Source organism: Stomoxys calcitrans, chromosome 3 (genome assembly GCF_963082655.1).
Source record: "Stomoxys calcitrans chromosome 3, idStoCalc2.1, whole genome shotgun sequence".
Classification (NCBI taxonomy): Eukaryota; Metazoa; Arthropoda; class Insecta; order Diptera; family Muscidae; genus Stomoxys; species Stomoxys calcitrans.
Window position 1 is genome coordinate 180718596 of NC_081554.1, and position 16036 is coordinate 180734631.

Genomic DNA, 16036 nt, shown 5'->3' on the forward strand with positions numbered 1-16036 from the left:
TCATCTTCATGGTTCGGCAAGAAAATTTTTGGTTATTTTAAGACCACACAATAACTCCTCAGAATCTCACGATCTATCAAAATCAAAGAATTAAATATCTCTAGTTTATTAATTATACCCACAGCAACAACAGACTATTAATAGAGCAATGAAATCATATGAAATAAACTATAGATGTTGTGGAAAATGGCTTGGTTTACATTACTTGAAGGCTTTTGTTTGGCAAAAAAAAAAAACAAATTTCCACAAAAGAAAGTTTGTGGCTTAAGTCTTTTGTTTGCTTGTTTACTGCGGTTCGTTGACGATGTAACACTAGACACTACAAGAGTTAATAAACCAACACCAACACACTGAAAGCTTTATTAAGAATCAAGCAATAGCAACAATGGCAACAGCAAAGGCTTTGTTTAGCTCAAAGAGTCTTAGACTAGCTACGAACAATGCTTACATATTTCGCTTAATCATAGTTGCCGGCTTTGGTAGATTATTTTGCGATACGCAAAGCCAACAAACGCAAACATTTCCGAAAATTTCTTTTTAAACATTTGAGTATTTTATGCAAATTATTTTTACACACTCTGATTAGAGTTGTAGTCATGCCGTGACTGAAGAGCTCCAACAAAAGCATTAAACCTTGAAAAAAAGGAAAGAAGGAAAGAAAGAATGGCATAGGTTTATTCAACAGACAGCAGCCACAATTATCTCAATTAGGGTAGAGTGTGAAATTTCTAATCTCTTTTAAGTGCTTCATCTTTGCCATCTTACCTGCCAGACTATAGCCAACAATGAGCACTATGAAGGCTCCTTGCAGCATACGCAAATTCAAAGGCTGTATTATGGTCAAGGTATCCTGTGGCTTCTTCAACATCTCAGCATTATCTGCACTTTGACCTTTCGTTGGATCATTGGTTTTGCTAGAATCCTCCTGGGTTGTTGTTGCTGTTGCTGTTGATGATGATGACGTCTCAGCAGGATCCTCTTGCAAGGTTTTCTTTTTCTTTGAAATCTCTTTGCTTATCATGCGCGATTGTGTTTCATATTCTGCTGTGGTCATTTTGTCCAAAATGCCACCTTCAAAAAGATGAATGAGACTAAGGGTGATGGGAAAAAGGGATAAAGTCAATGGAGAGTTAAATGCTTAAAATGATATACACACTTACACATCATTTAAACTATCCAAGAAAGGGCAACCGATTTGCACGGCAACTGCAGAATAGCGGGTATACAGTTTATGGCTCAATTGAAATGATTTGGAACCTGAAGAAAACAAAGAAAGAAAGGGGATATGATTTCCAAACCAAAGTTTTTGAACCCATAAATAAATGATGGAAAACCACCTCTTTCAGGCTGAAATTTGTGTTTAATATGATGTAGCTGTTTTTTTCTAATTATGGCCTCATTGAGCACATGTCCCTGGCAATCCGCGTTTAAAAAATTTTATGCAATGCAATTTTATGACGGACAGACGAACATCGCTAGATTTACACAGAGTGTCACGGAGATCAACTTGTATTTCTATAAGCGGATTATGACCAATATCCGGAGGCTTAGTACCTCGACCATTGAGCTCCGACATGTGTAGTTTCCATTGTTATCACGAAAAGCTTCGCTGAAAGCTACTGGGTTGCGGATGGTGGAAAGCTGGGAGCTGCGGAGTAGCTGCAAATGCGGCCGCGGGCAGTTTGCAATTTTCGAGAAGAGAGTCTCAATGAGGTGTCAGGTAGCACTGGCTCTTTATTAAATACTGAGTGCCAACGATACTCGAGAAGACAAGACGAATTATTGGCGCCTTCAAATAACCAATGGTCAACATCAGCGTCTGTTCTCAGGTTAGGGTCGGCTGGAGGCGAGCGTCTGATCTGGAAGCAAGCGGCTCCAGTCAACGAGGGATACATGTGAGATCCCGCAAAACCCATGTAAGGGCGCTGGGCCAATATCCCCCCACCCCCACCCGGAAAAATTTGAGAATCACTATGAGAATACTAATAAGTAAAAAGGCGTTAAGTTCGGCCGGGCCGAACTTTGGATACCCACCACCTCGGATATATATTTAAACCACCTTTCATTAAAATTCGGTGAAAATTTCATATCTTATGTCCCATATCAGTTATACTAAAATATGTTCCGATTTAGACCAAATACTAATAAGTAGAGTAGCTATATTTAAAAATAAACCGATCTGAACCATATATGACACGGATGTCGAAAAGCCTAATAAAAGTCTCTGTATCAAATTTCAGTGAAATCGGATTATAAATGTGCCTTTTATGGGGCCAAGACTTTAAATCGAGATATCGGTCTACATGGCAGCTATATCCAAATCTGGACTGATAAGGGCCAAGTTGCACAAAAAGTCGAAGAGCCTAACACAAAGCACTATCCCAAATTTTGACGAAATCGGACAATAAATGCGTCTTTTATGGGCCCAAAACCTTAAATCGAAAGATCGGTCTATATGGCAGCTATATTCAAATCTGGACCGATCTGGGCAAAATTGAAGAATGACGTCGAAGGACAATAAATGCGTCTTTTATGGCCCCAACACCTAAAACCTAGATATCTGTCTATATGGCAGCTATATCCAAATCTGGACCGATCTGTGCGATATTGCAGAAGTATGTCAAGGGGCTTAACATAACTCACTGCCCCAAATTTCGGCGACATCGGACAATAAATGAGCATTTTATGGGCCCAAAACCATGAATCAAAAAATCGGTCTATATGGCAGCTATATCTAAATCTGAACCGATCTGGACCAAATTGAAGAAATATGTCAAAGGGCCTAGCACAACTCACTGTCCCAAATTTCAGCAAAATCGGATAATGAATGTGGCTTTTACGGGCCTTACACCATAAATCGATCTATATGGCAGCTATATCCAAATCTGGACCGATCTAAGCCAAATTAACGAAGAATGTCGATGGGCCTTACACAATTCACTGTTCCGAATTTCATCAAAATCGGATAATAAATGTGGCTTTTGTAGGCCTAAGACCCTTAACCGGAGGATCGGTCTATATGGCAGGTATATCCAAATGTTTACCGATCTGGGCCAATTTAACGAAGGAAGTCGAAGGGCCTAAGACAATTCATCAAAATTGGATAATAAATGTGGCTTTTATGGGCCTTAGGCCCTAAATCGGAGGATCGGTCTATATGACAGCTATATCCAAATCTGAACCGATCTGGTCCAAATTAACGAAGGATATCGAAGGGCCTATCACAATTCACTGTCCCGAATTTTATCAAAATTGGATAATAAATGTGGCTTTTATGGGCCTTAGACCCCAAATCGGATGATCGGTCTATATGGCAGCTATGTCCAAATGTGGACCGATCTGAGCCAAATTGACGGAGGATGACGAAGGGCCAAACACAACTCACTGTCCTAAATTTCAGCAAAATCAGTTAATAAATGTGGCTTTTATGGGCCTAAGACCCTAAATCGGCAGATCGGTCTATATGGGGGCTATATTAAGATATAGTCCGATATAGCCCATCTTCGAACTTGACCTGAGTATGGGCAAAAAAAGAATCTGTGCAAAATTTCAGCTCAATATCTCTATTTTTAAAGACTGTAGCGTGATTTCAACAGACAGACGGACAGACGGACTGACGGACAGATGGACGGACATGTCTAGATCGTCTTAGATTTTTACGCTGATCAAGAATATATACACTTTATAGGGTCGGAAATGGATATTTCGGTGTGTTACAAACGGAATGACAAAATGAATATACCCCCATCCTTTGGTGGTGGGTATAAAAACGGACCCCCCTAACGTTGACGTCCCAAGCAAATGAAAAAAGAACCATGATTTGTGGATCTGCACCTGGATTCTCCCCACTCTCTATAGAGAAGGCGCAGTATACGCGCTGTCGGATGTATTGGGCAAGTACAAGGCAGATATTGCCGCCTTACAGGAAGTGCGATGAACTGGGAATGGCGTCACAACAACACCAAACGGTGACAAACTATACTATAGTTGCCATAACACGAGGCATGAATTTGGCTGTGGATTTGTGGTTAGTCGGAAACTGAAACACCTTGTCTCAAGCTTAACTCCGTTGGATGAGAGGCTAGTCATAATCCGCATAAAAGCCAAATACTTCAACATCAGCCTTATTTGTGCCCATGCCCCTACGGAAGACAAGAACATGCAGACCAAGGATATTTTCTAAGAGCGCCTAGACAGGGAAGGAAGACATCTTTGGTTCAACACTCGGAAAATTTGGCCTCCACGAGATAACGTCTGGTGATGCGTTGAGGCTGACAAATTTCGCCACGGCAAAAACATGGTACTTAGCAGCACCAGATTTCAACATAAAAATATTCACAAAGCCACATGGCTTTCACCCGATCAAGACACGAGGAACCAAATTGATCACTTTGTGATAGATGGAAAGCATTCATCCAGCGTGCTAGATATATCGATTCGTGGAGCGAATATAGATTCGGATCATTACCTTGTTGCATCATAGGTTCGCAACCGTTTGAGCATGGCGAGGAAAGTACGATCGGACACTGCCCGGAAGCTGAACATTGAAAAGCTGCAAACACTACAGATGGCAACTACATACTCTACTCGACTGACTCAATAGCTTGATGAAAGCACTCCTCGTCCCGATGATATAATGGGGCAGTGGCAAACCATTGTCCACTCCATGGAAAATGCTGCGAAATCCGTACTTGGGTACCGGAAGCCTCCCCCAAGAAACCCATGGTACGACCCACAGTGTCGAGATGCTTCTGAAGCCAAGAATGTGGCATATAGAGCAACCCTTCAATCAGTAGCAACGCGCCAGATGAAGGAGAGGTATCGGGAGAAAAAGGAGAGAGGAAAAACGTCTATTCCGTAGAAAGAAAAAGGAAATGGAATGACGTGAATGTGAGCGAATTGAGATTTACAGGAGTCAGAATGAAGTACGGAAACTCTACCAAGGAATTAAACATCAAAGCGATGGCTTTGGAGCAGGCACATCCTCCTGCAGAGACTGAGAAGGAAATCTAGTAACTGACACGAAATTGCATGCTGAGGATATGGAAAGAACATTTTACCCAACTGCTAGTGTCCGAAGATGGCAGCGAAGAGGATACCGTAGAACCAATCCTTGATGATGGTATAGAATGTTTACCTTCTAGTCAGAATGAGGTCCAAGTAGAAGTGACCCGACTGAAGAACAACAAGGCAGCAGGAGTCGACGGGTTACCAGCTGAACAATTTAAGACCGGTGGCAAGACACTGATAAGGCGTATGCCTTAGATTGTCTGCGCAATCTGGCTAGAAGAACGCATACCCGTTGATTGGAAACGCCGTAACCGAAACGAATGACACCAGTTTTGAGATAAAGCGCAGAATAATACTGCCAAACAGATGTTACTTTGCATTAAGTAAGCAGCTCAGAAGCAAGGCCTTGTTTAGAAACAAGGCCACCTATACAAGACACTGATACTTCCCGTGTTGTTATATAGTTCTCAGGCATGGGTGCTTGTGAAAGCAGACAAGCAGTGTTTGAGAGAAAGATTCTTCGTAGAATATATGAACCAGTTTGCGTTAATGGAGAATATAGTCGACGAGCTGTATGACGACGATAGCATGGTTATAAATGCAAATTTTGCCCATGAACATTCCACTTAGGAACAGGGGCAAACTTCTCACATATCAATTAGTGCAGTCCGTTTCCAGTTGAAGCTCAATGATAAGGGGCCTCCTTTTCATAGCTTAGTCCGAACGGCGTGCCACAGTGCGACACCTCTTTGGAGAGAAGTTTTACACGGCATAGTACCTCACAAATGGTGTCAGCATTAGGAGGGGAAAACCCACGGTGAATATTTATACATCTACACCACCACTGAGATACAGGATATTATAAGTTTGTGCATTTGTTTGCAACGCTGAGAAGGAGAAGAGCTAAACCCATTGATAAGTATAGCGATCGACTCACAATCACTTTCGATTTAGCCATGCCCGTCTGGGAGTCCATGTATTCTTGTAATCAAAGTGCAGATCGTATTTGTTGTCCAATCATCACGAAATTTTGCACATGTCATTTCTTTGACCCAAGGACAAAAGCTATTGATTTTGGTAAAAATCGGTTCAGGTTTAGATATAGCTCCCCTATATATGTATTGCCCGATTTGCACTTTAATGGCCGTAGTAAATAAAATATTCAACCGATCTGCATAAAATTTGACGCGAACTGTTTTGTTACTGATCTTAATATATTTGCAAGATTTCATCAAAATCGGTTAAGATTTAGATATAGCTCCCATATATATGTATCGCCCGATTTGCTCTTAAATGGCCGTAGTAGCTACAATTTTCATCCGATCTGAACAAAATTTGACGCGGACTGTTCTGTTACCGATTTTAACATACTTTCAAAATTTCATCAAAATCGGTTCAGATTTAGATATAGCTCCCATATATATGTATCGCCTGATTTTCACTTAAATGGTCGTAGTAGCTACAATTTTCATCCGATCTGTATAAAATTTGGCACAGACTGTTCTGTTACCGATTTTAAAATATTTTCAAAATTTCATCAAAATCGGTACAGATATAGATATAGCTCCCATACATATGTATCGCCCGATTTGCACTTAAATGGTCGTGGTAGCTAAAATGTTCAACCCATATGCACAAAATTTGGCACGAGTTGTTTTCTTACTGATACGAATATATCTGCAAAATTCCATTAAAATCGGTTCAGATTTAGATATCTCTTCCTCACCATATTGTTGCATATTAAAATACAATGTCTCCCTGCCTCCCAAGACTGCCTTATTCTCTGAGCCATCAGCAATCAAATGCATACCAGCCTCCACAGAGTCAATTAGATAACCCTCCTCATTGGGACTTTGAAGTTTCATTAGGGCATACAACTGGCGAAATATTTCGGTGCCATTCTAAAAAGAGAAAGAGAAAATCTATATTCTATTCCCTCTTAAAAATTTTTTCAGTGCTACATACCTCCAACATTTCCAATGAAGAGCTTTCCCTTTCTACAAATAACAGATAACCATCCTGCAACAAGGCCTTCTGCAAACGTTGCAAAGTGTTAATGGGCGGCTCACGAGCGGGACGGGCAAATTGTGAAGTCAATTGAGCTGAATAGACATCGGCCAGGACATAAGTGGCGGCAATCCAATAGACAATCATAAGGAATTTAGCACGATAGCCATGATACAACTCGCGACAGGCTGTAAATATAAAAAATGTTGAATTTTTTGTTTTTCTTTTGAAAAAAATTCTTAAATTTACATTGTTTTAAAAATAATTGCACTGTAAACCATATGCATTTGTTAAATAGATTTTCGGGTAGTTCACAAGTTTCATCGTCCTCCTCTCTTTGCCGTATACCTTCTTCCATTTGTTTTAGCCTTAATTTAAGTTTTGTATCCATGCGTGTGATTTCCTTAATGTAGACTAGGTAGTACGAATTTTTTTGAGAATTTTCCATGCGTTGAACTTTAAAACCCTCTTGCCATCGAAATGGTATGTAGATGATAAAATAAAATACTGGGCCCGATACTAAAATGGTCAGAATTAAATAAGGCCAAACATTTGCTTTGAAGGGTCTTAATATGGCCAAAGCTTCATTGAGTAGGCGAGGAGCATGTGTTGCAAAGGCTCCCGAATCGGCCAGAGTGAAAAAGGAAAATTCAATGGCCTTGCGGCGTTCCCAGCTCAAGGAGACATCTCCTAGGAATAGATCAGCCAACTTTATACAGAAAAAGAAAAAAATAGGAGTAAAAATTTACAATTCATAAGATAACAGTTGAAACAAGTAACAGCGTGCTGAGTTTGGCCGGACCGAATCTTATATACCCTCCACCATGGATCGTGTTTGTCAAGTTCATTGAATGACTTTTTCAAATTTATATGAGCTATATCATGTTGTTGATCGACGTGGATGTTAGACTTCATAGCAGAATACCTCCTCCAAAATTTCATGCAAATCGGGTAATAATTGCGGCCTCCAGAAGCTCTATGGCACAGTTGTTGGAGGTTATACCAAACCGATATGTTCAAAATTTCAGCTAAATTGGACAGCTAAATTGGACAATCGCGCGCTTCTTTCATTGAGCGACGAAGATAATTTTTAGCTCAATGGGCACGTAAATGAGAGGAATTGTCGATTTTAGAATGAAGATCAGCGAGAAGCATTGCAAAATGCATCCTGAAAAAAAATCACAGGTTGGCGCGGTTTATGGGCTGGTGGCATCATTGGATCGTACTTCTTCAAATATGATACGAATCGTAACATAACTGTGAATTGTGAGCGCTTTGGAGTGAAGATCAGCCAGAAGCATTGCAAGATGCATCCTAAAAAAAGCCACAGGTTGGCGCGGTTTATGGGCTGGTTGGAGGTTATACCAAACCGATATGTTCAAAATTTCAGGCGAATCGGACAAGAATTTCGCTCTCTAGAAGCCCAAGAAGTCTAATCGTGAGATCGGTTTATATGGCAGCTATATCAGGTAATCAACCGATTTGAACCATACTTACCACAGTTATTCGAAGTCATACCAAACCAATACGCGTAAAACTTCAGCCAAATCAAATAAGGATTACGCCCCTCTAGAGGTTCAAGAAAACCCGAGATCAGTTTATATGGTGGCTTTATCAAAACGTGGATCGATTTGGCCCATTTGCAATCCCAGCCGACGTAGACGAATAAGAAGCATTTGTGAAAAATTTCAAGCGACTAGCTTTACTCCTTCAGAAGTTAGCGTGCCTTCGACAGACAGACAGACGGACGGATAAACGGACGGACGGACAGACGGACGGATAAACGGACGGACGGACAGAAAGGGCGGATAGGCGGATGGATAGGCGGACAGACAGACGGACGGACGGACAGACGGACGGACAGATGGACGGACAGACGGACGGAGAGACGGACGGACAGACGGACGGACAGACGGACGGACGGACAGGCGGATGGACGAGCATACAGATTAAGGGACAGACGGACGGACATGGAAAGATTAAAGGCGGACGGACGGACAGACGGACGGACAGACGGACGGACAGACGGATGGACAGACGGACGGACAGACGGACGGACGGACGGACGGACAGACGGACAGACGGACGGACGGACGGACGGACAGACGGACGGACAGACGGACGGACAGACGGACGGACAGACGGACGGACAGACGGACGGACAGACGGACGGACAGACGGACGGACAGACGGACGGACAGACGGACGGACGGACAGGCGGGTGGACGAGCAGACAGATTAAGGGACAGACGGACGGACATGGAAAGATTAAAATGTCATGACGATCAAAAATATATATGTACTTTATCGGGTCTTAGACGCATTTTTCTCCATTCTATGGTGGAGGGTATAAAAAGTAAAAATTTGCTTAATTCGGCTGGGCTGAATCTTGGTTACCCATCACCATGGACTCCACAAAAAAATTTGAATTATTTCGTAACAATAAAATCCGAATCGATAGCGGCTTCTATGGCCTCAAAGAATTCATATCGGTGTATGGGTATTTCATCAGTCAGTATATCAGTATATAAATCGAATCGTATCATACTTGGCACGGTCATAACAGAAGCTTTTATTCCGAATTTCAGCCAAATCGGATAAAAATTGATGCTACAAGGGGCCCAAGAAGTCAAACTGGGCATCAATTTATATGAGGGCAATATCAGTTTAAAGACCGATTCGGATGTTGGAAGTCGTAACAAAAGTCCTTGGGACAAATTGCAGCCATGTCAGCTTAAAAGGTCAAATCGGTTTATATGGGGGCTGCATCAGTTTATATACAGATTCGGATCATACTGTGTACAGATGTTGAAAGTTACAACAGAAATTCCTGGGGCAAATTGTATAAAAATTCAGGCTGTTAGAGGTTCAAGAAGTAAAATTCGGGGATCGGTTTATATATGAGTTTATACACCGATTCTGATCATAGTCAATACGGATGTTGAAAGTCAGAACAGAAGACAAATTTCAGCCAAATCAGATGAAAACTGAGGACTCTAGCTCAAGAAGTCAAAATTGGGGATCGGTTTATATGGGGGCTATATGAGTTTATACACCGATACGGATTAAAGTCAGCACGGATGTAGGAAGGTATAACAGAAGCTTTTGTGCCAAAATTTCAAATGCAAATCTGATTAAAATTAAGGCTTCTGTATGTTCAAGAAGTCAAATCCGGGTATGGGTTTATGCAAATGCAAATTTTGCCCATGAATATTCCACAAAGGAACAGGGACAAACTTCTCACATATCAATGATTCAAGTTTAGGCTCAATGATAAGGGTCCTCCTTTTTACAGCCGAGTCCGAAAGTTTTACATGGCATAGTACCTCACAAATGTTGCCAACATTGGGAGGGGAAAACCACCGCTAAACATTTTTTTTGATGGTCTCGCCAGAATTCGAACACAGGCGTTCTGGCGAGACCATCAAAAAAAATGTTTAGCGGTGGTTCTTTGTGGAATATTCATGGGCAAAATTTGCATTTGCATAAACCCATACCCGGATTTGACTTCTTGAACATACAGAAGCCTTAATTTTAATCAGATTTGCATTTGAAATTTTGGCACAAAAGCTTCTGTTATACCTTCCTACATCCGTGCTGACTTTAATCCGTATCGGTGTATAAACTCATATAGCCCCCATATAAACCGATCCCCAATTTTGACTTCTTGGGCTAGAGTCCTCAGTTTTCATCTGATTTGGCTGAAATTTGGGTTTAAATGGAGGCTATGTCAGTTTAAAGAGCGCTTCCGATCATACTCGGCACGGATGTCGGGAGTCAATACAGAAGTCCTTGGGCGAAATTTTAGGCAAATCAGATGATAATTTAGGCTTCTCAGGAAATCAAAACTGGACATCAATTCATATGGGGGCTGTATGAGTGTGTAGACTGATTCAGATCATCTCTGTACAGGTGTTGAAAGTCAAAACAAAAGTCTTTGGACAAAATTTCAGCCAAATCAGACTAAAGCTGAGGCTTCTAAAGGCTCAAAAAGTCAAATCCAGGAAACGGCATATATGGGGGCTATATTAGTTTTAGACTGTTTCGGATCCGACTCTGTGCGGATGTTGGAAGTCCGAACAGAAGTCCTTGATTAAGCCAAATCAGATGAAAATTGAGGCTACAAGAGACTCAATAAATCAAAGTGGGGATCGGTTATATCAGAACGATTCAGATCAGTCTTCCAAATTTCATCCAAATGGGATGAAAATTAAGGCCTTTAGGGTTTCAGGCCACCGTGGCTCAGAGGTTGGCATGTCCGCCTATGACGCCGAACACCAGGGTTCAAATCCCAGCGTGAACATCAAACAATTTTCAGTGGTGGTTATTACCTTACTAATGCTGACTAAATTTTTAAGGCATTCCGCCATGTTGAAACTTCTCTACCAAGTAGTGTCGCTATGCAGCACGCCCTTGCGGACTCGGCATAGAAAAGGAGGCCCCTTACCATTGAGCCTAAAACTTTAATCGGACTGCACTCATTAATATGAGAGAAGTATCCCCTGTTCCTTAATGGAATGTTCATGGGAATGGAATGGTTAAGGAATCAAAAGTAGGGATCGATTTATATGAAGCCTATATCCAAATCTGAATCTGAAGATGTGACCCATTTGCTATCTTCAATTACCTACATCATTGATGTCACGAAAAGCTTAGTTGCGAGCTACCAGGCACGTCCACAGGTTTTGGATAGTGCTCAATACGGAGTAGCTGCAACAGCAGTCGCGAACAATCAGCGGTATCAAGCGGCGAGTCTCAGTGAGTGGTCAGCCGGCACCGGCTCTTACACAAATACTGAGTGATTATGATGCTCGATATGACGAGGCGAGTTTTTGGCGTCTTTAAATTACCAATGGTCAACTTGTTCCCGCGGCAATAGGTCCTTTGGACAGGAACGAACTTGCTCACCTATAGGAGTTTGACGAGGATCGCCACCTCCACATGAAAATGTGGCTACAACAACAAGAATGTACATCAATAAGAAGTCGCTGAACAAAATTTCAAGTCGATATCTTTACACGTTCGAGTGCTATCGTGATTCCACAGACGGACAGACAGATGGACAGACAGACGGATGGACATGGCTAGATCGGCTTCAAATGTCAAGACGATTAAAAATATACAAACTTTAAGGAATCGCAGATCAATATTTTGAGGTTTTACTAACGGAGTTAGTATAACCCCACCTATGGTGGTGGGTATAAAAAAAATTTATGTGATTAAACATTTATAAAATTAGTCAGCAATAAATTCAAAAGTTGAACTTACCCCTTGCTGTAATAGTCCAATGCCTCCTGTAAACGAAACGTTATCCTCATTATCACTGACCAGTGAACCTTGTGTCCTTCCCGGTGTTTCAATGTAGACAAACTCGAAATTCATATGTTCTGCCAATAGTTGCAGCAAACGATGATCTCTTCCTCCGGTTACATTAACCTCTAGTAGTTCCAAAGTTGACTCCTCCCTTAGAATATTTTCATCCGGCATCATGTTATCCAATGAAACGTTTGTGGTGCTCTCATTTTCATAATTAACCCAAAACCATGGGGGAGACTGCAAAAGTTAAAGAGAATAGGTAAAAATGGGCTAAATTCGATGGGGCCGAACCTAAGGTGACCTTATGGATCCCAAAGGTAAAAACTTCTAACAAGACCACTGCTATTGATCTAATGATATGAGAGGTTTAACATGTCCTAGGCAGAGGACGACATCGGCTTTCAGCAAAAAGTTGTTTTTTGCCCGAAGGCCTGTTATACAGGCTGAGAAACAAGATGCCAACATTTTTCACTTGTAAATGTGTAGTAGCCACATATTTGCATGTTTATGTTTAGGAAGCAATGCTCGTCAAGCTCTAGTGGGTAAGCAAGGTCGTTATGGTTTATAAGACATATTGCAACGGGAACTTGGGAGCAATTAATTATATCGGTTTTTTTAATAAAAGTGCAATAAAAGTTTTTTTTTTAATAAAAAAAAACTGGTTGCTGATGTCAATGGAATTCTTTATTTCTGTGAAAGTAAAAGGTGATTTTTTAGCTATTATCTTTTTGGCAACACTGGTGTGAACAGCACACGCATGTTTCGTATTTTGTTTCACTGTCAAACATCTTCAGTTTGGTATATAATTTAACCATGAGTCTAACAAACGAACAGCGCTGGCAAATTATTGAATTTTATTATCAAAATGCGTGCCCTGTTAAGAAAGTTCATCGCGCGCTTCTTTTATTGACCGACGAAGATAATTTTTGGCTCAATGGGTACGTAAATGAGAGGAATTGTCGATTTTGGAGTGAAGATCAGTCAGAAGCATTGCAAGAGCTACCAATGCATCCTGAAACAAGTAAAAGCGTGCTATATTCGGCCGGGCCGAATCTTATATACCCTCCACCATGGATCGCATTTGTCGAGTTCTTTTTCCGGCATCTCTTCTTAGGCAAAAAAAAATAAAAGAAAAAATTTGCTCTGCTATTAGAGCGATATCAAGATATGGTCCAGTTTGGACCACAATTAAATTATATGTTGGAGACCTGTGTAAAATGTCAGCCAATTGGAATAAGAATTGCACCCTTTGTTGGCACAAGAAGTAAAATAGAGAGATCGATTTATATGGGAGCTGTATCGGGCTATAGACCGATTCAGACCATAAGAACACGTATGTTGATGGTCATGAGAGGATCCGTCGTACAAAATTTCAGGCAAATCGGATAATAATTGCGACCTCTGGAGGCTCAAGAAGTCAAGATCCCAGATCGGTTTATATGGCAGCTATATCAGGTTATGAACCGATTTGAACCATACTTGGCACAGTTGTTGGATATCATAACAAAACATGTCGTGGAAAATTTCATCCAAATCGGATAGGAATTGCGCCCTCTAGAGGCTCAAGAAATCAAGACCCAAGATCGGTTTATATGACAGCTATATCAGGTCATGAACCGATTTGAACCATACTTGGCACAGTTGTTGGATATCATAACAAAACACGTCGTGCAAAATTTCATTCAAATCGGATAGGAATTGCGCCCTCTAGAGGCTCAAGAAGTCAAGACCCAAGATCGGTTTATATGGCAGCTATATCAGGTTATGGACCGATATGAATCATACTTAGCACAGTTATTGGATATGATAACAAAACACGTCGTGCAAAATTTCATTCCAATCGGATCAGAATTGCGCACTCTAGAGGCTCAAGAAATCAAGACCCAAGATCGGTTTATATGGCAGCTATATCAAAACGTGGACCAATAAGGCCCATTTACAATATCAACCGACCTACACTAAGAGGAAGTATTTGTGCAAAATTTGCTTTCGACAGACAGACAGACGGACTGATGGACCGACGGATGGACGGACGGATGGACGGACGGATGGACGGACGGATGGACGGACGGACAGACGGACGGACATGGCTAGATCGACATAAAACGTCGCGACGATCAAGAATATATATACTTTATGGGGTCTCAGACGAATATTTCGAGTAGTTACAAACAGAATGATTAAATTAGTATACCCTCCATCCTATGGTGGAGGGTATAAAAATGGTCTTTCTAGAATCGAAACACAGCGGGCCATATACAGGAATTATATTTTGCTCATTCTAATACTTACATGAAACACTGGTACTCGAAATACACGTCCCTGAAAATTTGAATACACAACTTTAGTCGATGGCAGCAAAGGCTCCTTGCTCAAACCCAAATTGTCGCCATCATACCAGCTGACCAATGAGAGGCGACCATTGCCATCAGGAAAGGCTTGATTGTAGTAGATTCTGAAACTGAAGTTAAACAATTTTTTTTTGATTCTGGAAGATTTTGCTTAAAGACCCATCAACAGCTAGCTTCCAAAGAAAAGAGACACAATTTTTCCTCTATCCGGGAAAATTTAGTAAAATTAGCATGGCCTATAGTATTACCATACAAGGCCCGGGAAAATTTTGTAAAATTAGCATGGCCTATAGTTTTACCATACAAGGCTTAGGTTAGAGTGACAGACCTTTAATGTCTTAAACTTTGGCAATTTTAAGTCGATTGTGATACCACAGTGGCGACAGACCAAGGCCTCTTTTCTGAATAGAACCCACAAACTCATTCCTCTCTACAATGTTTTTTAATAAAAATTTATCACTTACGCCTTTTTTCTCGGTCTTGTTATGACCACAGCTCTCATTGGTTCATGGAAATTTAGTTCCCATTTCTTGGGCAAATGCTTGGCACCCCAATAGAATATAAATAAACTCAAGCGATGGGCCAATTTCCTCTCAAAAATCATTTGGGTCAATTCATCCGGCTGGGAAAATATCAAATTTACACTTTCAATGGAACCCATCAAATTTGTCTCAACAAAACGTAGAAATAAATTGACATCATAGAAAATGACCGATTTAAAATAAAGTTGATGTAGATCGCGAATAAATTCATCGACATGCAAAAGTAAATCCTCATAGGCAATGTCATGGTCTGGATTAGAGGCTGTGTCATGATCATGGGGAGTTGTTGAAGGTTTAACCCATATGGCCAACTGAATGGGTTTAAGGCCTTTGATGATTTGAGATAAGGCTGAAAAAAAGACAACTCCTTTTAATGTGGCATCTAAATTGTTAAAGCTCTGCTTTTACCTATGGAAACATCTGAGGTATTTCTTTCCACTACCCTGCTTATCATACCACTTGTCCCCACAACCAGCAACAGTAGAATTATAATATTAAAAGTTTTCATTTTTTGTTCCTTCACTCTCACTTTATGCGTATTCGATTACTTCACTTCGCACGAATATTCTTTGCAGGATTTTTAAATAATTTTTGCCTTAGACCCATGCATGATGTCTTCCTTTTATAGCCGCACAGGTGTGCCTTCGTTCACCTGAAGGTGGCTGCTATCATATTCACCAACAATGGCTAAATCAAAATATCGATGGTCTATTGATGGGCCATTATCCCATCACTTTTAATAGTTCAGCCTTATAAATAACACTTGTCAACATTTTAACATGCCTTGTGTCATGTTGTGTGTCAAGTTAT

General features: G+C 40.9%; 1 protein-coding gene across 1 annotated transcript; it reads right to left on the minus strand.

Annotated features, from left to right (window-relative positions):
• Positions 1–280: 280 nt before the first annotated feature.
• On the minus strand, positions 281–15734 carry LOC106088842 (ionotropic receptor 40a). The gene is made up of 10 exons (XM_013254541.2): positions 15635–15734; positions 15149–15575; positions 14626–14794; positions 12286–12570; positions 7267–7726; positions 6976–7205; positions 6737–6911; positions 1161–1257; positions 766–1091; positions 281–633 (listed from the first exon to the last, which is right to left on the minus strand). The coding sequence occupies exons 1-10, from the start codon at positions 15732–15734 to the stop codon at positions 485–487; spliced, it is 2418 nt and encodes an 805-aa protein (XP_013109995.2). The 3' UTR covers positions 281–484.
• Positions 15735–16036: the final 302 nt, after the last annotated feature.

What these genes read in the sequence shown, in the direction of transcription:
- LOC106088842 (XM_013254541.2), bottom strand. Translation starts at nt 15,734, where the DNA reads ATGAAAACTTTTAATATTATAATTCTACTGTTGCTGGTTGTGGGGACA. An exon ending in CTTCATTGGAAATGTTGGAG is followed by an intron (nt 6,912 to 6,975) that starts GTATGTAGCACT and finishes TTCTCTTTTTAG; the next exon opens with AATGGCACCGAAATATTTCG. An exon ending in TTGGATAGTTTAAATGATGT is followed by an intron (nt 1,092 to 1,160) that starts GTAAGTGTGTAT and finishes CATCACCCTTAG; the next exon opens with TCTCATTCATCTTTTTGAAG.